Raw genomic sequence first — 23,440 nt, 5'->3', positions numbered from 1 at the left:
TTGTATAGGAAATATAAGAGGTTTTTGTTTCATGGCGTGTAGGTGAACTTTGACCCCTGCTAACCCCCCTTCAACATGCTCCAAAACTCACCAATTTGATAACTTTAAATCAGACATGCCTTATGATCAGACTGACCGAGTTTGAAGCCGATCAATCGAAATCCCTAGGAGGAGTTCGATCAAATACGAAGGCTGTAAACGGCCAAAATCGGGTCCGAAATGGACCTTCAATCCAACATGGCCGACTTCCTGCGATACTTGCACTATGACATTACTTGTAAATTCTGAGCGTCTTAGTGAGCTCTACAACTGTACCGAATTTCAAGTCTCTACGATGAAGTAAGTGAATAGCAATGGGTCTTTTGAAAATTGCTAGTTGCTGCCGTTGAGCAATTTTTTTTGCGATTTTTGCGGCGACCTTAAAATTCAAAATTTTTAAACCGCCTAGTCGCTTCCGCCAAGTTTGGTGAGTTTTTGAATATGATAAAGCCCCCAAAAAGGCACACGAAGAGGGGGTAAGAATAATAATTAAAGCTGCAAGCAGCCTCGGGCGGCCCTCGCAGCAAGCGCCGCTCCGGCCTATTGGCCACCGCGGGGGTTCCGGCCACCGCAGAAGCTCTCGCGCGTTTTCCAGAGCCGCAGCCCGCTCCCCACCGCAGAAGCTCTGCCGCAGTTTCCAGCACTGCCGCCCGCTAGCCGCTGCAGAAGCTGTCGCGCATTTTCCCCAAATTACATCTCAAACCCGTTGGGCTCTTTAGAGCAGAACAAAGGTCATACATATCCAGTTTGGCGCCAATCGGATGATCCATGTGTGAATTAGAGCCAAACGTATGTATATGGCGAGGGACTGATATTCGCCATTTGGCCACGCCCACACGGTTCAGCCAGCAGTGAGCATTGACAGAGTTTATCATCCGTATCATCTTGATTAGGTCAAGAGAGCCATAAACAGAGCTTTCCAAGGAAAAAAAACGGCACTTCCTGTTCCGGGGGGGCGGGGCTTAGATTACGTCATAATATGATGACGTAGGATCGACGGGCAAGCCTCCAGGATCACTCAGGCCAAGTTTGATGCAGCTCGGTCAAAATATGTGGAATGTAGAGGCAAACGTATACGAACGGCGTTGCCGCCATTGAAAACTCTTGGCACTTTAAAGCAAGCGAGATCAACTTCCTATCTGTCATCCAACACAGAATCACCTTGATTAGGTCAAGAGAGCCATAGATGAAAGTTTCCAAGGAAAAAAATAGCACTTCCTGTTCTGAGGGGGCGGGGCTTAGATGACGTCATAATCTGATGACATAGAATTTTCAGACATCACACCAGCATCACTCAAGCCAAGTTTGGTGCAGCTCGGTCGAAACATGTGGAATCTAGAAGCAAAAGTATGGCATCGGCGTTACAGGTCACTTCGCCACGCCGCCACGCCCAGCTGCTATCTCAAAGCCGGTCAGGGTTGGAAACCTCAACACACCAACATGTCTTCTGTCTCTGGACACAGGTTCATGTTGATTAGGTCAAAGGGCTAAGAGAGCGACCGTTCACAGTAAAACATGACACTTCCTGTTCTCAGGGGGCGTGGCCTACGTGATGTCATCATTTGACCATATGGTATTGTAGGCCACCTGATGACGATCAATCACTGAAAGTTTGGAGTCTCTGTGAGTTTTTGTGTTAGAAATACCAATTTTTCATTTTTTCCTGTGTATTACAAAATCGAAGAATTTCATCTGCAGGGCAATGCTGCCCTCTGGTGTCGAATTACTGAAATAATGAAACTATTTCAGTGGCCAGCAGAGGGCAGCATTGCCCTACAAACGACGAACATGTACTGTTTATTATGTAATTACACAGAAGATCTCTCTAATTCATTCTGAGGGGGCGGGGCTTAGATGACGTCATAATATGATGACATAGCATTGTCAGGCATCACAACAGCATCACTGAGGCCAAGTTTGGTGCAGCTCGGTCGAAACATGTGGAATCTAGAAGCAAACGTATGGCATCGGCGTTACAGGTCACTTCGCCACGCCGCCACACCCAGCTGCTTCATCGCAGCCGGTCAGGGCTTGAATCCACAACACACCAACATGTCTTCTGTCTCTGGACACAGTTTCATGTTGATTAGGTCAAAGGGCTAAGATAGCGACCGTTCACAGTAAAACATGACACTTCCTGTTCTCAGGGGGCGTGGCCTAAGCGATGTCATAATTTCACCACAGGGTATTTTAGGACACCTATTGTTGATCAATAACTGAAAATTTGGTGTCTCTGTGAGTTTCTGTGCAGGATATATAAGAGTTTCGTGTTTCATGGCGAGTAGGTGAACTTTGACCCCTGGTAACCCCCCTTCAGCAATCTCAGACAGTCACCAATTTGATAACTTTAAATCAGACATGCCTTATGATCAGACTGACCGAGTTTGAAGCCGATCAATCGAAATCCCTAGGAGGAGTTCGATCAAATGCAAAGGCTGTAAACGTCAAAATCGAGGTCAAATGAACTTCAATCTAAAATGGCCGACTTCCTGTTGGGTTTCGACCATGGCTGTAATAGACTTTTTTGTACGTCCTGACAAGATACACATGTGTACCAAGTTTCGTAATTCTAGGTTAAAGCATGGCTTAGGGCTGTTCATTTAAAATACTCTAGGGGTCGCTATAGAGAAATTAGGCCACGCCCACCAAATTTTGTTATGAATTCCTGTCGGTGGGTGGATAAGGATCCATCCTAGTGAGTTTGGAGCAGCTGGGCCCGAAATTGTGGAATTCAGAGCCAAACGTATGGCAACGGCGTTACAGGTCACTTCGCCACGCCTCCACGCCCACCTGCTATGTCAAAGCCGGTCAGGGTTGGAATCCTCAACACACCAAGATGTCTTCTGTCTCTGGACACAGTTTCATGTTGATTAGGTCAAAGGGCTAAGATAGCGACCGTTCACAGTAAAACATGACACTTCCTGTTCTCAGGGGGCGTGGCCTAAGTGATGTCATCATTTGACCATAGGGTAGTGTAGGGCACCCGATGACGATCAATCACTGAAAGTTTGGTCCCTCTATGTGTTTTTGTATAGGAAATATAAGAGTTTCGTGTTTCATGGCGAGTAGGTGAACTTTGACCCCTGCTAACCCCCCTTCAACATGCTCCAAAACTCACCAATTTGATAACTTTAAATCAAACATGCCTTATGATCAGACTGACCGAGTTTGAAGCCGATCAATCGAAATCCCTAGGAGGAGTTCGATCAAATACGAAGGCTGTAAACGTCAAAATCGAGGAAAAAAATGGACGTTCAATACAAAATGGCCGACTTTCTGTGATAGTTGGCTTATAACATTAAATGTAAGTTCTGAGTCTTTTGGTGAGCTCTACAAGTGTACCAAATTTCATGTCTCTACGATGAAGTACGTTCATACCATTGTGTCAACAGAAAATTGCTAGTTGCCGCCGTTCAGCAATTTTTTTTGCGATTTTTGCGACAACCTTAAAATTCAAAATTTTTAAATTTTCTAGTCGCGACCGCCAAGTTTGGTGAGTTTTTGAATATGATAAAGTCCCCAAAAAGGCGCCTCTTTGGGGGGGCAGAATCGTAATAATAATAAGAAACAGTACAGAAACAATAGGCCTTCGCAGCGCTTTGCTGCTCGGGCCTAATTAAAGCTGCGAGCAGCCTCGGGCGGCCCTCGCAGCAAGCGCCGCTCCGGCCTATTGGCCACCGCGGGGGTTCCGGCCACCGCAGAAGCTCTCGCGCGTTTTCCAGAGCCGCGGCCCGCTCCCCACCGCAGAAGCTCTGCCGCAGTTTCCAGCACCGCCGCCCGCCAGCCGCCGCAGGAGCTGTCGCGCATTTTCGCCGCCCGTCCACTGGGCGACACGCGTGAATGCGTTCGGCGGCGCTCCCCGACGACTGTCAAAAAATCTGATGCAGATCGGTCGATGCGTCGAGGAGATACGGCCCATGTATTAACTTAGGGGGCGCAGTGGAGTCAAATTACATTTCAACCTCGTTGGGCTCTTTAGAGGTGAACAAAGGTCATACATATCCAGTTTGGCGTCAATCGGATGATCCGTGTGTGATTTAGAGCCAAACGTATGTATATGGCGAGGGACTGATATTCGCCATTTGGCCACGCCCACACGGTTCAGCCAGCAGCGAGCATTGACAGAGTTTATCATCCGAATCATCTTGATTAGGTCAAAAGAGCCATAAACAGAGCTTTCCAAGTAAAAAAATAGCACTTCCTGTTCCGAGGGGGCGGGGCCTAAGTGATGTCATCATTTGACCATTGGATATTATTGGACACTCGATTATGATCAATCACTGAACGTTTGGTGTCTCTGTGAGTTTTTGTGTTAGAATTACAAATTATTTAATTTTTTCCTCCATTACAACATTGAACTTTCATTCCGTAGGGCAATGCTGCCCTCTGGTGTCGAATTACTGAAATAATGAAACTATTTCAGTGGGCAGCAGAGGGCAGCATTGCCCTACAAACAACGAACATGGACTGTTTATTATGTAATTACACAGAAGATCTCTCTAATTCATTCTGAGGGGGCGGGGCTTAGATGACGTCATAATATGATGACATAGCATTGTCAGGCATCAGACCAGGATGAGTCAGGCCAAGTTTGGTGCAGCTCGGTCGAAACATGTGGAATCTAGAAGCAAACGTATGGCATCGGCGTTACAGGTCACTTCGCCACGCCGCCACACCCAGCTGCTTCATCGCAGCCGGTCAGGGCTTGGATCCACAACACACCAACATGTCTTCTGTCTCTGGACACAGTTTCATGTTGATTAGGTCAAAGGGCTAAGATAGCGACCGTTCACAGTAAAACATGACACTTCCTGTTCTCAGGGGGCGTGGCCTAAGCGATGTCATAATTTCACCACAGGGTATTTTAGGACACCTATTGATGATCAATAACAGAAAGTTTGGTCCCTCTATGTGTTTTTATATAGGAAATATAAGAGTTTCGTGTTTCATGGCGAGTAGGTGAACTTTGACCCCTGGTAACCCCCCTTCAGCAAGCTCATACAGTCACCAATTTGATAAATTTAAATCAAACATGCCTTATGATCAGACTGACCGAGTTTGAAGCCGATCAATCGAAAACCCTAGGAGGAGTTCGATCAAATGCAAAGGCTGTAAACGTCAAAATCGAGGTCAAATGAACTTCAATCTAAAATGGCCGACTTCCTGTTGGGTTTAGAGCATGGCTCCAAGAGACTTTTTTGTACGTCCTGACAAGATACACATATGTACCAAGTTTCGTAATTCTAGGATAAAGCATGGCCTGGGGCTGTTCATTTAAAATACTCTAGGGGTCGCTATAGAAAAATTAGGCCACGCCCACCAAATATCGCTATGGATTCCTGTTCGGGGATGGATAAGGATCCATCCTTGTGAGTTTGGAGCAGCTCACCCCGAAACTGTGGAATTCAGAGCCAAACGAAATTCGACGGCGTTCACAACGCCGCCACGCCCACCTGCTTCATCGCAGCCGGTCGGGGTTGGAATCCACAACACACCAACATGTCTTCTGTCTCTGGACACAGTTTCATGTTGATTAGGTCAAAGGGCTAAGATAGCGACCGTTCACAGTAAAACATTACACTTCCTGCTCTCAGGGGGCGTGGCCTACGTAAAAAAAAAATTTCACTGCAGGGTATTATAGGACACCCGATGCCGATCAATCACTGAAAGTTTGGTCCCTCTATGTTTTTTTGTATAGGAAATATAAGAGGTTTTTGTTTCATGGCGTGTAGGTGAACTTTGACCCCTGGAAACCCCCCTTCAACATGCTCCAAAACTCACCAATTTGATAACTTTAAATCAGACATGCCTTATGATCAGACTGACCGAGTTTGAAGCCGATCAATCGAAATCCCTAGGAGGAGTTCGATCAAATACGAAGGCTGTAAACGGCCAAATCAGGGTCCGAAATGGACCTTCAATCCAACATGGCCGACTTCCTGCGATACTTGCACTATGACATTACTTGTAAATTCTGAGCGTCTTAGTGAGCTCTACAACTGTACCGAATTTCAAGTCTCTACGATGAAGTAAGTGAATAGCAATGGGTCTTTTGAAAATTGCTAGTTGCCGCCGTTGAGCAATTTTTTTTGCGATTTTTGCGGCGACCTTAAAATTCAAAATTTTTAAACCGCCTAGTCGCTTCCGCCAAGTTTGGTGAGTTTTTGAATATGATAAAGCCCCCAAAAAGGCGCACGAAGAGGGGGGCAGAATCGTAAGAAGAATAATAATAAGAAACAGTACAGATACAATAGGCCTTCGCAGCGCTTTGCTGCTCGGGCCTAATAATAAACAGTACAGATACAATAGGCCTTCGCAGCGCTTTGCTGCTCGGGCCTAATAATAAGAAACAGTACAGAAACAATAGGCCTTCGCAGCGCTTTGCTGCTCGGGCCTAAAAAAAGCTCCACAGGGGAACGCATTTGATTTGCAAATGGCAGGAAAAAAAAAAAAAAAAAAAATCACCTGCACATTTGCAAACACACGCAGACACAGGTGTGTTTGTTCTCCTTGGGAATGATTTCCATTCGAATGGGTGCGTTGTTGTAGCTGACTTCTGCTTTAGTTAAAAAAAAAAAAGAAAAAAGTGAAACGTGTATCTGAGCACGCGCAGAGGGACATGTCTTGTTCTGATGTAGCATGAAAACATGTCTGGTTTTAGCCAGTCTGCTCCATTAAAATTCAGCCAAGAGCTGTTTGCTTTCTAGTCAATGGCTAACGCTCAGATTGTGCTCAAGGTCTTTGATTATGCCCTTCTGTGTGTGTGGGGTGTGTGTGCGCGTGTGTGTCACTGGAATCCAGAGTTTAAAATGTCATCAAATGCCTAGTGGTGTCATTTTCCAAACTTCAGGTGTGTGTGTTAGCATGCGCCAGCTGTTTCTGTCGCCTCTTCTTCATGCTGTGGAAACAGTCCAGGTGTTTCCTCTGATAGTTCTCTCTCTCTCTCTCTCTTTCTCTCTCTCTTTGAACCAGGAAGTGGCAGCCACTCCTCCGGCCAAAAAAGTGACATCTATTAACTCCGCTCAGACTGTCCCGTCAACAGCACATCACAGCATGGCCTCACCCCAGGATGCCACCCATAGTGAGTATTTATTTTATTTTATTATCTAAAACAGAGATTTGTGACCCTTTTCAACAACCTTCCACTGTGGGGTTTTCACACTTCATGTTTAAAAGTCCAAATCTGGTTTCTAGATAAGGTCCAAGGTCTGGAACAGCACTGAGCAAATACCGGGAAAAAAAAAAAAAAATGTTTTGCATACTGTTGTTTATTTCTGAACCTAAACGGCTCTAATTTTTTTTATATTAAAACATATTGAGCACTCTGAGTTTATGCAGAATTTAAGATAACTTTTTCTTCATCAACAAATATATAAATAAGTATATGAGTTCAGTCAATGGCGTAGTGATATTTATTTTTTATTTTTTGCAAAGGAAAGCATTCTTAAAACACTATTGTTCAGTTCATTTGACGGCTAACCTACATTTTCTTTGGTTATTTAAACGGTTTTTTTTAAATCTGCTTGATATCGATCCATCCTGCAATAAAAAAGTAGCGCACATTTCATGTGAAAGAAGTAAAATTTTCAGTAAAATAAAATCTGTTCACACTTTACATTATATGTGTTACATGGTGCTCAGTGGTTTTGATGTGTTCAAAACAGTTTCCTCTAACTTTACCTCTTTAACCTGCGGAGTTCCTCTGGGCTCAATCCTCAGTCCATTATTTTTTCCAAAATTTTCATTACTTTTTTGGACAGGAAATGTACCTTATTAATTATTCCCTCATCATTCAGTCTCATTCTGACGTCAACTCTTTATCTCTTGTATTCCAAATCCCACTCAAATTCTAACAAGAGTCAGTCAAGCACTTGTTTTATTTTACTTAGTCAAGTCTCACGTTTGTAATCTTTCCCTTTGGATAATATGAATATATTTCTCAATCATGTTTCTCCTTTTAATAGGAAGCTTCTACATTGGCCTTTATATTAATTCGTCTATAAAATGACAGTCTTGAAGTCGAGAAAAGTCTCAAAAATTCCTTTTATTTCTCAGCTCTGGATAAGTATGGAGAAATGGCTATTTACTTTTTTTTTTTTTATTAAATGTGTTTCTGTCAATTTTGCACATTCACACTTTAGATGTTGTCCTCCTGACTGACATAATAATAAATTAAGTGCTATTTCCCTACTTTTTTGGGGCTTCAAGCAAATAGAGGAAGAACTCAGCCTTTGGTTCTTGTTTTGGGTCTGGTTAAAATGTCAAAGCATCACACCAGCTGTTAGCAGGAATTCATTTGCAATCAGAATAGAGATACAAGAGCTGCTGTTTGTAAAGAATTAAAATCTAGGCAGGACAGAACATTTCAATTTGAGACCAAAACCATAGAACAATCAGTTAGTATAACTTATTCTAGCTGACTATTTGGATGCCTTTGGAAAACAGTTAGAACATTTTATTATACAACATATTTCCCTTAAACTTCCATTTATTGAGCTGTAACTCATTTTCTCTGCTTGTGATTATGTGGATTTGAAAATCATATAAACACAATGTGCGTACTCTTTTCCGACTTTTTTTTAGGACGGGCAACTTTGGGAGAGCTATCCTACTGAAAGATTGGATCTAATATTGGGTGTGAGCGCTGTGATTGCATCATGGTTACACTGTTCCGTCAGCCGAGCAGCCGAGCCCTCGGGATGGTTAATGCAATGTTTCGTGCCATTTGTTCTGGGAGATAAACATTTGACGGAAAGCAGCTTTTGAAAAACCAGATTGTTCATTTCCAGATAAGGCTCTGCCTCGCTGGCATTTTTTATTTATTTTTATTTTTTCTGAAAATCCAGACGCTCCCTTGACGCTGCGATTCCATTTCTGGCAGAGAGCCAGTACTGTAGCTACCTCCACTTTATTTTCCCCCAACAGCAGATAACATAAAAAACACAGATAGGGTTCGAGCAAGGTACTGCCTTTGTTTATGTCCATCTGTGTAAAAAAAACAACAGCAAAAAAACAGCAAAATGTTCAAGAACACAAACACTTTTCTCTAAACACTTGAATCTTGACTTTTGAGCAAATGATTAATTTCGTCACTTCTGGGATACCGTACTGGATGCAAATGACTGGCACAGCATGTTAGGGGTTTTCTGTTATGCTTCTCACCAGTATGTGAAGTAAAATGAGTTAAAAGTTTTTACAAGAAGTAAACCACAGACCTCTGCCCTGGAAGGGTGTGTTTGATTTGTGAACTAGGACGTTTTGTGGCTGCTGCTGGTTTATTGCAACATGTTTATGTCTGTTGTAGCATCACAACAGTGACGACATGGAATTTTCCGAAACCTCTGCCCATATTGACTTTAAGTGGTTTGGGAACAAAACGGCCCTAATTTACCTAGACACTTCTGGTCCTTCAAAATAAAAGCATCTAATGTTTCATTCATTTAGAAATTGAATACTATCAGTTGCTAGCCTGTTTTAATTATTTTAAAAGAACATAAACGTGTACATATATATGATTATATCTTAATTATTTTCCAAAGAATTCACTTTGCCGTTAATCCATGGACTTGTTCATTAAAGGATTAGTGAGCATTTCTACACTGTAACTCTACTTCATGGACCTTTAAAAAACTCTTTATGAATGAATGACTATACTTTATTAATCCTCGGGGAATTGACATTTCAATACATCCCATCCAAAGAACAAATAACAAACAACATAAGAACTGGGTAGACTGTAGCCTGAGGCTGTAGCCGTGGGACTCCCTGCCCTTTCCTCAGATGCGTTGATATAACAGTAAAATGTTACGTATAGTTCTTGGTCATTTCATCCTTCAAACACAACATATTCCTTGGCTTATTTTTTGTTTCTCTGTTTATCAGTAATCAAGGATTTACAGTGATATCTCCTAAATATTTTTGGCTCATTACAGCAACTTGTAGCTTCTTGTGCCTTCTGTATTGGGAGAGTTTTTGATTAAAAGCTCACCAATAAAAACCAAATTAGCAACTTTAAATCCAAAATTGTATGTACTAGGTGTATGATGAGTTTTCATGAGTGATAAGTTTAACTTTTTTAAAATTAGAGTAATAAGACATCAAAACAAATCTTTCTTTTTTTTTTGATACAAAAGAAATTGCAAGCTGAGCTCATAGCCAGCCCTGAATTAAAAAGGTATTCCTGCTGAGAGGAAACTTAAATATTTCCTTTTTAGCCACCAGGACTGTGCTCTAAAAGATAAATTAAGTTATGGGATGAGCACAGGATATCATTTCTGTTTTAATTACCTCTATGGAGGGAATTTAAAAATCTTCTCGCATGGATCTCGCAGACTGAAGTTCCAAAATGCATCAACTATAGACAAGACGTATCTTCGTATTAAAGTGCGCTTCACTGTTGCAATCCACATTTCCACAGAGCGCTCAGTGTGAATGTCATCACCTTAAATACCACGTCTCATCATAAATAATCACATAACTTTGAATTTAAAGTGACTTAGGACTTTAAAGGCAAAGTTAACATTATTTTCACTAGCAGAGAAGAACTGTTTGCTTGTTGATCAGGATATTTCATACTTCAAAACAAGTTAGCAATGCACGATATATCGATGGTATCGGCCGATATCAATAACCTTTTTTTTCTCCATGTTGTTGCTTTATATTTTAGGTGATTCATGATCCACAATGCTATTATTGTGTTCAATACAGTTTCCTCTAACATTACCTCTCTTCCACTAGGCTCAATCCTCAGTCCATTTTTTTTCGCAAGTCAGTACTGACTTCTCTCCGCAGTTGGTGTTAGCATAAATGACACCAACTCCCGCTCCTTTAGAGTGAGAAATGAAGAGAATTTTTGACCCCCAAATAATTTTGAAATCGCCGTCACGCCCACAAATATTGCACGATTGGTATCAAACTCGGTCATGACATTGATACACATGCCTGCTCCGGTAAAATGTTTTCGAAATTTATCTAGGCCTTACGGTTTTCTGTCACGGTGCTTCAGAGCAAAGTCATGCGACAGGATTTTCTGTCGCTCTCTCAGGCTCTCTCCCATGTATTTCCATATATTTCTCAAAAATTTCAGATCTGTGCACACCATTTCTTTCTCTCATCGCTGTCAATAATGTGAGTGAGGTAGAGATATGAATCGCGGGACTATCGGAGACGACAAATAGCCCTCTCATACGCTTCAAACGGTTTTCGAATATGTATTACGGTTCCCGAATGGGAAGGAGTTGTTCCGAATGCTTTTTTTGGGTCAAACTTGCTGGCTCAAACAGAGAATTGTCTCCCCCTGCATGTCTCACTCACAGCTGACAGTTGGCAGAGAGAATTATTTACCATAGCAACAGAACTCAGGAGGCTATTGGCTGCTGGTTAGGACTACAAATACGCATCACTGTAGTTCTAACTATAGTGGAACACTCAGTTGAAACAGATCAGGACTGAACTGGCCTTTAGAACTACTTGCTGCTATGGGCTGTATTTAACTGATTTAACTCAGTCACTGTTACACATGGGATTAGTTTGGAACTTTAAAATGAAGCATACTGAAAATTTCAAAATAAAAGCCTTGAATATTTTTACATCAGGTAATTGCTCTTTTGAGCATTATATAACTGATTTTATCCAATCACTGTTATACATGGGATTAGTTTGGCCCTTTGAAATGAAGCTTAACAAAAATTTCAAAATAAAAGCCTTGACAATTTTTACATCATGTAACTGCTCTTTTTGGCTTTATGTGACTTTTTTATCCAAAGCACTGTTACACAATGGAATACTGTGGGCATTTAATATGAAGCTTACTGCAAATTTCAAAATAAAAGCCTCAATATGCACCTCAGGTTAGTGCACCGCCCCAGGCGGTGCAATAATATTATTCTGCATTATCTTTTTCTCTCAGGTTAGCATTTTAGCTTTAATAAGCTATTAGCTATTTATTTGAATTCTTAGCAATGTTTAGTATACTGCATTGAGTAAGTCAATTATAGAAAACATCCTAGTGATGTCCCACATGCTACTGATAGCAATCACGCTAACATTAGCATTTTTGCTGATTTTAGCTGATATACTTACTTTATCATACTGACTGGTGCAAGTCCATGTTAGTAAACATTCTTGTCATTCTCCTCATATGATTGCAACTTTCTTTAGCATTGATGCTAATTTCTAGCATCAGAACGCTGGGTCCAAACCAACGGGCACTTTGGCAGGCCCCGGTTAAATTTCTTCAGGAATTTTCTAGTTAGTTGCTAATCTACAGTGAGTGAGGAGACAAAGTCTGGGTCAAACCAAATGAAAAAAGAAGAAACTATAACCATGATTATTCAAAATGTGACATTTTTATAGGCTGGATTTGAAGACTATCCATTGTCTAAAGGTGCTAGCTAACAATGCTATGAGAAAAAAAAACTTATAAAAAGCACAATGTTTAAATTATGTAAAAGAAAAAATGGAAGTGTACAACAACCATTTTTAGGTATGAATGGAACATAAAGTCTAGCAACAGCAAAAAGGTCGGCTAGCTCTCCCATACTTTGAAAAACCCAGTTATATAAAATATCGGTAAATATCTATTATCAGGCCTTACAGCAATAGTAGTATTGGTATCGGTATCACCTGCAGCAGAAATCTTGGAGTCCTCATATATTCCTTTGTTTGTCTTTTAGCTGTCAAAGTACAAGAAAAAAGCTCTGGCCAGATGATCTGTCAAATACAAGCTACGGGAACTCCAAATGTCTTTTTTTTTTTTTTCTCCAGCTGTTGACCGGTCAATGGGTGATATCACATTTTGTGTGGAAAAACCAGCTATGCCACCTGAGTTGAGCCACAGTTTGAGCCGTGGAACCCCTTTTTGAAAACACTAGGACCTACAGGTGTTGCACCTTTCCAACTGTGAGCCAAGTGTCGCCTCTCCGAGTTGTTAAATAGAAAATAATATCAGATAAACACTCTTGGAGGTGAAAGGTCAGATCTCGGTTGTTTCCGTGCTTGACCGTGTTCTCCAGGTAGCAACAAACTTTGTTTTAGACGCAATGTGGGGTAAAAATGAAATAAGAGTAATGTGATAGTCGAGGGTGAGAATGTGAAATGATTTGTTGACGGGTCTTAATCCCGCGCCTGAATACGCGTTCATAAATTCACCCACACATACAGATACTATTGATATTTATACATGCTGGCTGATATCCTTATCATCCACCTGGGATCCATCAGGCCTTGTTGCCCTCCCTGACACCAACCCCTCCCTCAGCGTGCATCTAAAATTAGAGCTTGCTGATGATCCCCGGCGTTGTCCTGACTGAGCGACAGCTTTCGTCGCGCCCGGCGAGCCGACAGCGAAGACACCGTGTAATCTCTGCCAGGCGGAGTGACTGACAGCAGGAGGAAAAGGATCCGAGAGGAACAGAACTGCCTCCTTCAAATCTGTGGCACTTAAATAAAGCACAAGCGTGGAGTAACTGCACTTTAAACAGATGCAAAGCTCACTTCCAAATCTCCGCGCTGCGGCTCCTTCGAAGCGGGCGTCCTTGTTTATACGCATTCTGCTCGCGTTCCACCAGAGTAACAGCGTGAAGCCGTGGCGGGCTTTTGTGGCAAAGGCAGTAGCGCCGTGTAAATCTAAATTTGTTTATTTTTTTCATTCAGAAGTTATATATTTTTTATCTCTATATATCCAGGAAGGAGATAGTGCTGAATAATCTTTTTTTTTCTTTTCTGTGTTTGAATTCTGACAGTTGGAAACAGATTTGCCCAAATGGCTGTTTTTGTTTTGATTAATCTCCTGCCAGATTGGTCTACGAAACGATGATGTCTTTTTAATATGGATCCCGTGGAAAAAAAACAAAGATTTCCTGGCTATTAATTTCAGACATGATCCACTTAGAGAATATTACGGGATGCAAACGATCCCGTAACGCATAAACCTTTAGAAATTGAAAATTGACTATATCATATGTCTGTGTGAGAGCGGACATGTTGACTCATTTAAGCCTCACAAAAACTTTACCTGAGAACATGAAAAAACGATTGGACGCTGGAGTAAAACTTGTTGTCATGGGGACAGTGAAAAGCCAGCACTTTATCACTGGGTAGAACATTTAGCCTTACAAACAAACAGCAAGTGTGTGAATATCCTCGTTGACGTGTAAGATGAAAAAAAAAATCTGCCTTCACAGAAGATTAGGGCTAAAAAAAACTACATTTTCAACATCATGTTGATGATGAACTTTGAAACATGACAAATGCAGACTGCAGTCCTCAAACGCGGATTAAGCAGAGAATGGTTTCAGTTGTTATATTGTTGATTAAATAAAACTGTGAGAGTCTTTTCTGCTCGTTCTGAGGCGTTATTATTGTCTCACAATCTGAAAATGATTTTTAATTTTTTTTACCAGGGAAAAGCAGCTTTAGTTTTTAGTTCCGATCATATCAGTTTCGCTGTGAGAACAGTCGGCGTTTCACATTCAACATGCAAATCTCAGTCAATCTTCGATTTTTCTGAGACGTTCTGGAAAATCTGAACCTCCGCATCTTAATTTGAGGATCCACGTGAGCCCTTTCATGAGATGTTCTCCGAGTGTTTGCTTTCCACTTTGGGAAACAGCAGATCCATGCGCAATTTCAGCGGGATTATCGACGGATAGTCTTGACGGCTCGATACCCACGCTTTTCTCTCCTCGCTGTGCCGCGTTCCGTTGTGGCCTTCTGGGGGAACACGGCGTCTATGAGGTTAAATGGTCAAGATTGGAGTTTAATATACAGAACATATGAACACAAAATGAAATTTTCAGAGAAATCCCTCCAGACAGAAAGAAAAGAACAGCTGAAAGAAAATAAATAGACTGCACCCAAAGAGGAGGACCCGTGTTGTTGCTGTTTGCTTTAGGGCTAAGTCAGTATTTTCCAAGCTGGAAAACTTAAAAAAATACTGTCAGAAATAGTTTATTTTCTCTATCCCTCCACCAGAGGCCTTCCATCGAATACCCTCGCATTGTATTAGCTGTAATGCTTTTCTGTCTAAAGAGCTGCCTTTGAAATTGGCTCAAAGATCTCTTGAGGCCAGATGCAGAGGGAACAGAAACTTCACCTCGAGAGGTCCTCACGATTTGTCAGAATATTTTTAAACCACTGAGATCGCTCAAGGTTGAGCAGGTTGCGTAAGCGGTGTTTACTCAATCGAGCCCATGTGGCTGTAGAATTTCAAATACCTCAGCTTGCTCACGTCAAAATAATTATTGTTGAAGCACCAGGTACAGCCACGTATTAGCTAATACCCTATGGGCACCCTTTATCTGTAAATCAGTAGCTAGCATGATTACTGATTTCCAACATAAATAAGGAACCACTTTAGGTTCTGGTGACAATCTTTTCTTACTCAAAGCAACAGTTGACAAAAATAATCTGATGCCTTGACATAGTGTTCTGAAAATACATCTCTAAGAATGTCTGTTTTTCATTTCCATACCAGTGACTGTAGCTAGCATAATTCTACATGCCTCCGCTGTTTACATCAGTATCCCCAAATCACTTTCTTCCGTTTGTTCTGTTTGTTTTTAGGTTGATGTTTACAATTCAGCCATTAAGTTGTGAGAAAAAAAGCTGTTCTGTTTTGTATTGATTTACGTTAGTCATGACTGGTTACGCATATTGTCGGGTTAATTTAACTCAATGTCAAGCAGGCGTTCAGAGCTGACATTAAAACATTTACCTCCCAATCCACTAGCAGCTACTGTTTCCGACATTCCCACCACGCCTACCGATTCTTTTCCCAGCAAATCTTGCAATCACATCCTTATAATTAGATTCTCCAACTAAGAGTTCAATAACAGGATCAATACCAGTCCTGCATCTGCATGATAACTGCAAATTAGCCTACTGTAGCAAAGTAAAAGGGAAAAAAAAACATTCAGTCTGGTTCTTAGAAACATTACAGCTTTCATATATCTGTCCTGTAAAAGTTTTACAGTGATTTGTACACAGAAACCTATTCTAGACAATCACTAGAAGTCCCTGTTGTTGACAAATCATAATCCTTGGCTGCAAGAACAGACAGTTCTACTTATGACAAACTGGATCATACAGGAGTTATCCTGACCTTATTGTTGGGTTGTCTGCAGCTCTTATTTTACTTTTGAGAAAAGGGTTCAGTCAGCTTTTATAGTGTGGTAGTAGGTGTAATATCCTTAATACTCCTAAATTAAATTCAGCATAACCCAGTCACCTAAATAAAGTCTACTTGTTAAGATACATGATTGAAAGAAAACAGGTATTTGCCCAAAAAAGGCTAAAATACGCAAATAGTTGAGACCCTTTTTTTAAAAACTTTTGTAACTGTCAATTTTAATGGTGACCAAACATCAAATTTATCTTAATATCCATGATGGAACCCACGCTCAAAATCTAATATACCGTATACAGTTTTTTTTATTTCTGATGAAAAATGAAAGGCACTCCTGGATTGGCTACTATGCAAACATCAAGTAGCATTTCATCAAAAATATTTTAGCTTTAATTTTCTTTTTTAAACTATGCTCTGTCTTTAAATGGTCTTTAAATAAACTACACTGTGTGTGGTCAAACTACACTGTGTGTGGTATTTTGATGTAAAATACATCGAAGTACCATTGACCATGAATACTTTCTGCAGGGCAGTGTGTATACGCTTAGTTCTGATTTCCAGCCAACTAACAGGAAGACATTACAAATGTCAAATGTCTTCCTGGTTTCACATCTGTAAATAAGAGCTACACTGAGTGTGAGTGTTCTTCTAGCTCATCTAGTGGGAGGTTCATATCTATAAGACTACCATGACATAAGGTCAAAGGAATGTAGGGTACCTCTAGGGTTGGCACTAAAAAAGCAAGCCCACCTCCACTTGACTCACCCTCTCCCAGAAGTCCATCCCTTTTTTTTTTTTAAGAGGGGAGCTTCTAAAATAAAGTCAGCTGTCACCAGACGCCCAGGTCCCACTCAATGAGCTGCACTGTTGGAGCTGGTCTCCAATAGACACTTTCTTTCTTTCTTTCCTTTGTTTTTGGGTTTGGGTGAAGGGTGCTAACTAATCCCATTTAGTTTTTTTTCCTGTACAACCCAAGGCCCTCTTCTACTCTATTGGATTCTATAACTATTTCCCTTAAAGAACATCTAGAAGGTAAGTGACTTGTACAGCCTCTGTGGTTGACACCCCAGAGAATGAAGAATCTGATGTACTGCCCCTGTTCAACATGACTCAAAATTGGTGGAAAATGATTATTTTATATTTTTTTAGCTTGTGTCCATGATGCCGCAAGGATTTGCGTGTTATCATAAAACATACATGGGTCTTTTCTTGTTCCCTTCCGTGAGCAATTCCCAGCAGCAACTCTGATCTGGAATATTCTGAAAGCACATCTAATCGGAGACAAAGTGCCAAGCCGGCATGAGGAAGTGCTTGAGGACAATTCACTCTCCTAGTAAAGAAGTTAGTTTGATAAATTTGACAGCTTAATTATTGTGCCTGTTTTACTTTGCCGGTGAGATAGAAATCACCCTCTGTAGGCTGACATTTCAATTAGTGTAGCTCTCTTTGCTTTCCTGTCAAACCTCACCAGGCAAAAGGTTTGGCCAGTAAGTACTGAACAGAAAATTGCGTTGCCAGAGGCTTTTATTGTGAGGATAAGGCACACGAGAGGGGGGGGGAACACCTCTGTGATTTGTGTTTGGCCTCTGCCTGTTGCAGGTCTATGGTCCTTCAACTTTCTTTGTGCTGCCAAGTCGTGCTGCCTCTCAGGTCCTTAAACACTGAAATCGCTGTCACATTTCGAGTCTGGTGGATCCCATCTTTCACTCTTCACCTTTTGCCTCAACACTAGCCAGTCGAGAGTGGAGCGACTCTCAATTGGTCCCTTTAGAGGAGCCGTCTGCGTGGAGGCAGAGCCTAGAGGTCGGCGGGCCTTAGCTAAACTCAATATGGCTGTCGAGTCTTGTACGCTGTCAGCAGCGAGGCCTCCCTTGTTGACTCGTCATGGCCTTCCCCCGCTCTCCATTACCATTACCCTCTCAGCCAGTGTTATTACTTTTGTTGTGGTGTTGGTCTGAGGAGATAGAAATCTAAAAAGACAAACCTACTCAGTCTGAGTCTGTTTGCTCCTAAAAGCGAGTGAATTTACACTGTAAGAACTAAATATGGTGTAAAAATACAAAATAGCTACCACTAAAATTCTGTAATTACAATAGAGGTTATGTAAAGAATGAATACAGAAACTCAGTTAAAGGTTTAGAGAGTTGTTGAGAAAGCATTTTTGTTGTGTCCAGCTTCATATGATATTTTTATGGCTAATGGAAGCGCTTCATTAGCCGTCCACAGATTATTGTCCCAGAAATCTTGGGGATAATCAAGATGTTTTTAAGGTCTTTGTTCCTTTTGGTCAGCCGCAGTTCTTAGCCTTGGAACTCCCCCATGAACACCATTTCTGGTCTCTTTCTTATTGTTGAGTGATGAAAATACCTCACCCTAAATATTGTGAGGTCTCCGGTTCTTTAGGAGTTGTTCTTGGTGATTTTAGACCTCTTGGATGATTCGTCAAAGTGAGGTTTTGCAGTCATTTTAATAAGTCAGACACTCTTCCATGTTTCCTCTGTTGTTGGATACCAGTTCTCACTACAGCCCCAAAGCCTCAGATATTACCTTCCACAATCATAGACGACTGTTTGCCATCTGTTCTTGAATTTTGTTCAATTGCTTTCTGAGACCTGTTAGCCTACTTCATGCTGTTAGCAAAGTTGTATTTCAGTGATTCTTCAGGTCTGATACTGTTCTCTACTGAGTTTGCAAAATAAAACTTTAAAATAAAATTAAATTAAATTAAAAAAACGTAATTACAGTATTAAAAGCAGTGACTTCTTGTCATACATGAAGGCCTATTTGGTTTTGATGGTGTTTTCGCTTAATGAATGAAATCTTCAATAAAAACCCACAGGACATGTTAGACATGTACAAAAATAATTTGAAAAAACAAAAATAGGAGAAATCAGTAAGAGTTCAAATACTTTTTCATGCTTTCACATTCGTTTTAACATAACCCCAAAACCACAACCATCTAAATAATTTGGAAGTATTTAACTAACTTATTTGATTTAGCAGCTTTAAGAAGTTGGTAGTTGTTTAACTGTCTTAAACTTTAACAATTTTCACTCAAAAATAGTTTCTTTCACTAAAGAAACTGTACATAAATTGTTAACCCGATTTAATTGGTTACAGTCCAATACTATGCAAAATAAAAAAAGAAATTCAACCGGTTTAAAGACAAATCCTGCAAAAAATTGAACCCAGAGACTTTGCCCTCATTATCCTGAGGTACATTAAGCATAACGCAGCCTGTATTACGGATAATGAAGCATGAGCCGGTGCCAGAACCAATTAGTTCTCCCATTGGATATGGTGAATTGTTTAAAATCCTAACGGAAGATATTCCTAATCTTTGCGTTCACTTCTTCTTCTCCACATATGTGCTCCTACACACACCTCCTCCCCATGAAGCTGCCTGTTACGGGGGAACATGACGCTGCAGACAGAGCCGGTTTATAAAAAGGCTGGGTTTATTTTTCTCCTCCAGTCAGCCCCCTCACACCCCAACCCCCGAAAGCCTGCTTACCTCAACTCTGTGGTATGGCGGCTCTGCATATGACTTATCATTCTGAAAAGCCGGAGATAACCGAAGGGCTGTTGTCATTGCACGCAGACTTTTAAACTTTCACGTGGCTGACCCATGCTTTAGAGCCGCAGACCATGACACAAACATTTATCCCAGGTGATAAATGAGGGAATCATCCTTGTGCTCCTGTCATCAAGCCATTATTAGGATGTGCCACAGCCTCAGGTGTAGGATTTCTGACTCATATTTATAGGATTTAGCGGATCCTGCTATCTTCAACAGTCTATTTCGCCCCTGTTCCCCTCGACTACTTTGCCAAAAGTAGCAAAAAAGCTATAAGTGGTGTGATGGGATGTTTTTTAACACTGGCATCTGGATGAAATCGGGGAAACCTTGAGGCACCTTGAAGTCTCCTAATGTCTCTCCTTGCAAAGATTTTCGTACCTCTACATTTTGTCCATAGACTGCAATTTTAGCAAAACAAAGGAACTTTATTGTTGTAATTTAATCTCGGTGTGACCGCCTTTGATGTTTGTTGGAGAACATCGGTAAAGACGATTTAGGAAAATTCACAAGTGATGTTTTTGCCTAAAGAAGAGTGGATTTACATTGTAGTCTCCTGATGTGCAAAACTGATAGATTTGGACCTTTAATTGCATCGCAATGTGGTTATTAAAAAATATTGACCCAAGAAGATAACTACGTATAAAAACCACACAGTTTAAGATTTTTACTGGAAAAATCTTATTAGTAAAATATAAACTTGGTATCTGTGGAAATAAGCTAAATTTAAGTGTTGTAGTTAATCACGCAATTGTTCAAGTAAAAATTATTACCAGAACATTACATTGGAGAAATGAACACAGGTTGAGGTGTATATGAAACTTACTATTCTAAATAAGATCACCTACTGTGCTATTGATTTGGAGAACTATTTAATGTTTCTCAATTTTCCTGGGCGAGATCTTGCATTCTCCTCTGCTTGTAGAAATGTTGAATTTGTTTAATGAATTTACCGTTAATCCACCGTTTTGTCAACATAAAAGTTACTAGTAAAGTAATGGTCAGACACTGTAAATCTGAATCAACTGTCTCTGCTGGGACAGTTGCCATTGCCATGCTTTGCAGTAAGGATGGTACATTCAGGGTAGAGCAAAAAGTTTTGTTAAATCTGAACAGGGCGACCTCTTCTTCATTGTTTTGATTTCTTCCCCTTTATTACTGAAAAAGCAAAGAAGGATTCTGCCTGCTCTTTGAGATCTTTCCGTCTTTGGGGATGTTCCTGCTGCCGCAAGATGTAAAACTCCTTCCTTTTTTATTTTTTATTTTTTCTTCAACCAGAAAACATACATGCGTGTGGAAAAAGACAACATGTAAAACCTCAAAACAAAGCGAGGAGGAGGATTTCAGCGAGTCAAAAGGTTACGGGGCGAGTACATGAAGAAGACGAATCGTTTCTATTTAGGGTCGTCTTTCATCCCGGGGAAGCTGCTGCTCAGAGCGAGATAACACGCCAAGAGCTAAAAGGTTGGGTGTGGGTGGAGGCTGAGCCTTAACAGAGGCTTCTCCAGCGCCTAATGATGCTTTGTAGCTCAAAAAGTCAAATGTAGAATCAACACTTTTGTCTAATTGGCTGTCCGCGGGGATGTTCGGAACCGCAAAAAGAAACGCGGACTGTTCTGTTTTTTTTTTCTCTCTGTTTTCCTCTCCATGTCTCTTGCTCTGTCTGTTGAATGTGCAGCATTGAAAGTTAGAGGACGTCTTCATCGAATTCAGGTTTCAAACAAAAGGCAAATACTTTTTTTTTTTTCCTTCACATGGAGTTTTAGAAATCTTGATGATTTTGTAAGGACGCTGCTCTTTTTTTGAAGTAAAAAAAAATCTATTCCATCGATTCAGCTTGTCGTAGTTTATTAAAAAAAGGCCTTTTTGTACAAAATTGTCCCTGAAGACCAATTACTAAATGGCAAGCTCCTCCACAGCTTTCCCTGATGTGCCAAAAGAGAAATGAGTAGGTAGCAAATATCAGCAAACCCCTTGAGGAGAGGTATCCGGTGGTCGTGTTAAGTCTAACTTCCCTTTGATTGCCCTATGAAGGACATATATTAGTCTAGAGAGGCATTTTAAAAAAAATGTTTTGCATGTTTGTGTAGCCGCAGGTAGAGCCGGGTCTTCAGAGGAGAGGGCCGAGAACCAGGAGGCCGAGCCGGTGTCGGTGAAAGAGCGCCTGGCGATGTATCAGGCGGCCATGTCCAGCAAGGAGAGCGGCGGCGCTTCCTCTGCGGCGGTAAGACGAGAACTTCCACTTGTATGTAACTGGAGACGGAGGTGTGGATGTAGAGAGCAGCCGGGCCGGCGGCACACAGTGTCTCATCCTAATGGGAGTTTTTTGTTAGATAAAAGTATAGAAATGAAGGGAGATACATTCAAGTCAACTTGTGTACAGGCCTTCACTCACCTGGCCTTCTTTTATGGTTTTACCAAATAAAACAAGTTGGACACCCAACTTTGTCTGAAATGGGATCAAAGAAAATCAGTTCAAGCTGGTCAACACATGTCGGACACAAAAGTTACATTTTTCTGCCAAGCGTTGTCATTTATAAATCCAGTTTTTCGGCACCATTTCCTCCCCATACGGGCCCCATATTTCATTGTTTTACGGGTTTTAGATCAGGGTTGGCTTTTATCGTATCGTTTATCGGGATACATTTCTTACCATATTTTGATTTATCATGTAGCTTATCTGTATTGTCGAGAATATTTTTATGATTTTCTCCACTGTTTGTTAACAAATACGAAAGAAAATATGATTAAATGCATCTACAGTGTTAATTTTAAGGAAACAAATCACACGTCTTTATGTGACTGGTGTCATAAAGATGCATATAGTGGGAATATTTTCCAAGAACATTTATTTGTGTTTGTGGGGCTATAATTGATGTCATGCAGTCACAACCATTCAGTTATTAATTGAAAAACAAGCAATAAATAGTTCTTCTCGTTATTATCATAATAATATCACAAAATATCCTTATCAAACTGAGTCCATATCACCAACTTCCAGTTTCAGGGCAATCCTGGAAGGAATCGTGTGACAAATTTTTATTCTGGAGTATCATTTGTGTTTGTTTATCAAATAAAATCCCATGAAAATCTGGTGAAATTTGTGGTTATAAATTTACAAAATTGAGTATTTCTAGAGGAGTGAGTTGAAGGTGTGAGCCTTGGGGTGTTTAAAGATGGCGTCTTGTGAGTAGCTCTTAGCTTCACTCAGTCGTGAGACTTTGCCCCCCGATTTTCTAAACCGAGATAACGTCGGCTGCCGTCTCCTCTCGATGTGCTGCTGACTGCTCAGAAACACTCCGAACGGCTTTTAAAAATCTGAACCCTTAACGACGTGAGGGAATTTAGAGAAATTCTGCCTTGCTGCATTTAATCGCAACGAAAGAAAATGCACAAACTCACACAATGAATATTGATCCAGTGGCACCAAAGCACAATGAAGCATTTTCAAAACACAACCTGTTGCACAGAATTTAATTGGTGCTCACTACAAACAAATTACTTGGAGTAAATTGCATATTTCTCGACAGAGCAGGGATTTTGTGTTTGTTCTTGCAAATGTTTTTGCCTTCCCAGCTCCCCTCCCCGCTTCGTTTTAAGCCCCCCGATGGGTGAGGTTAGAAGTTTCAAGTACATCGTTTTAGTTAGAAACAAGGAATCCACTCTTAGCAAGATAACAGCCTGTAAAGGTCCAGATG

The 23,440-nt window shown here is 40.9% G+C and overlaps 1 protein-coding gene across 3 annotated transcripts in view; it reads left to right on the top strand.

Moving 5' to 3' along the window:
- Positions 1–23,440, top strand: part of xirp2a (xin actin binding repeat containing 2a) — an 87,282-nt gene that overhangs the window by 43,033 nt on the left and 20,809 nt on the right. Inside the window, exons 1-3 of one of the 3 annotated variants that reach the window (XM_032556746.1) lie at positions 6,814–6,889; positions 7,012–7,120; positions 21,833–21,966. In XM_032556746.1, the coding sequence (XP_032412637.1) occupies positions 7,093–7,120; positions 21,833–21,966 (162 nt within the window). In that variant the 5' untranslated portion in view covers positions 6,814–6,889; positions 7,012–7,092. Of the gene's footprint in view, positions 1–6,813; positions 6,890–7,011; positions 7,121–17,006; positions 17,198–21,832; positions 21,967–23,440 lie in introns of those variants that run through there. The other 2 variants (XM_032556745.1, XM_032556747.1) reach the window with 2 other exon arrangements.

This window comes from Xiphophorus hellerii, chromosome 24, assembly GCF_003331165.1.
Source record: "Xiphophorus hellerii strain 12219 chromosome 24, Xiphophorus_hellerii-4.1, whole genome shotgun sequence".
In the NCBI taxonomy this organism is placed as follows: Eukaryota; Metazoa; Chordata; class Actinopteri; order Cyprinodontiformes; family Poeciliidae; genus Xiphophorus; species Xiphophorus hellerii.
The sequence above is the reverse complement of the archived record's forward strand: the minus strand, read 5'-3'. Positions and strand labels throughout refer to the sequence as shown.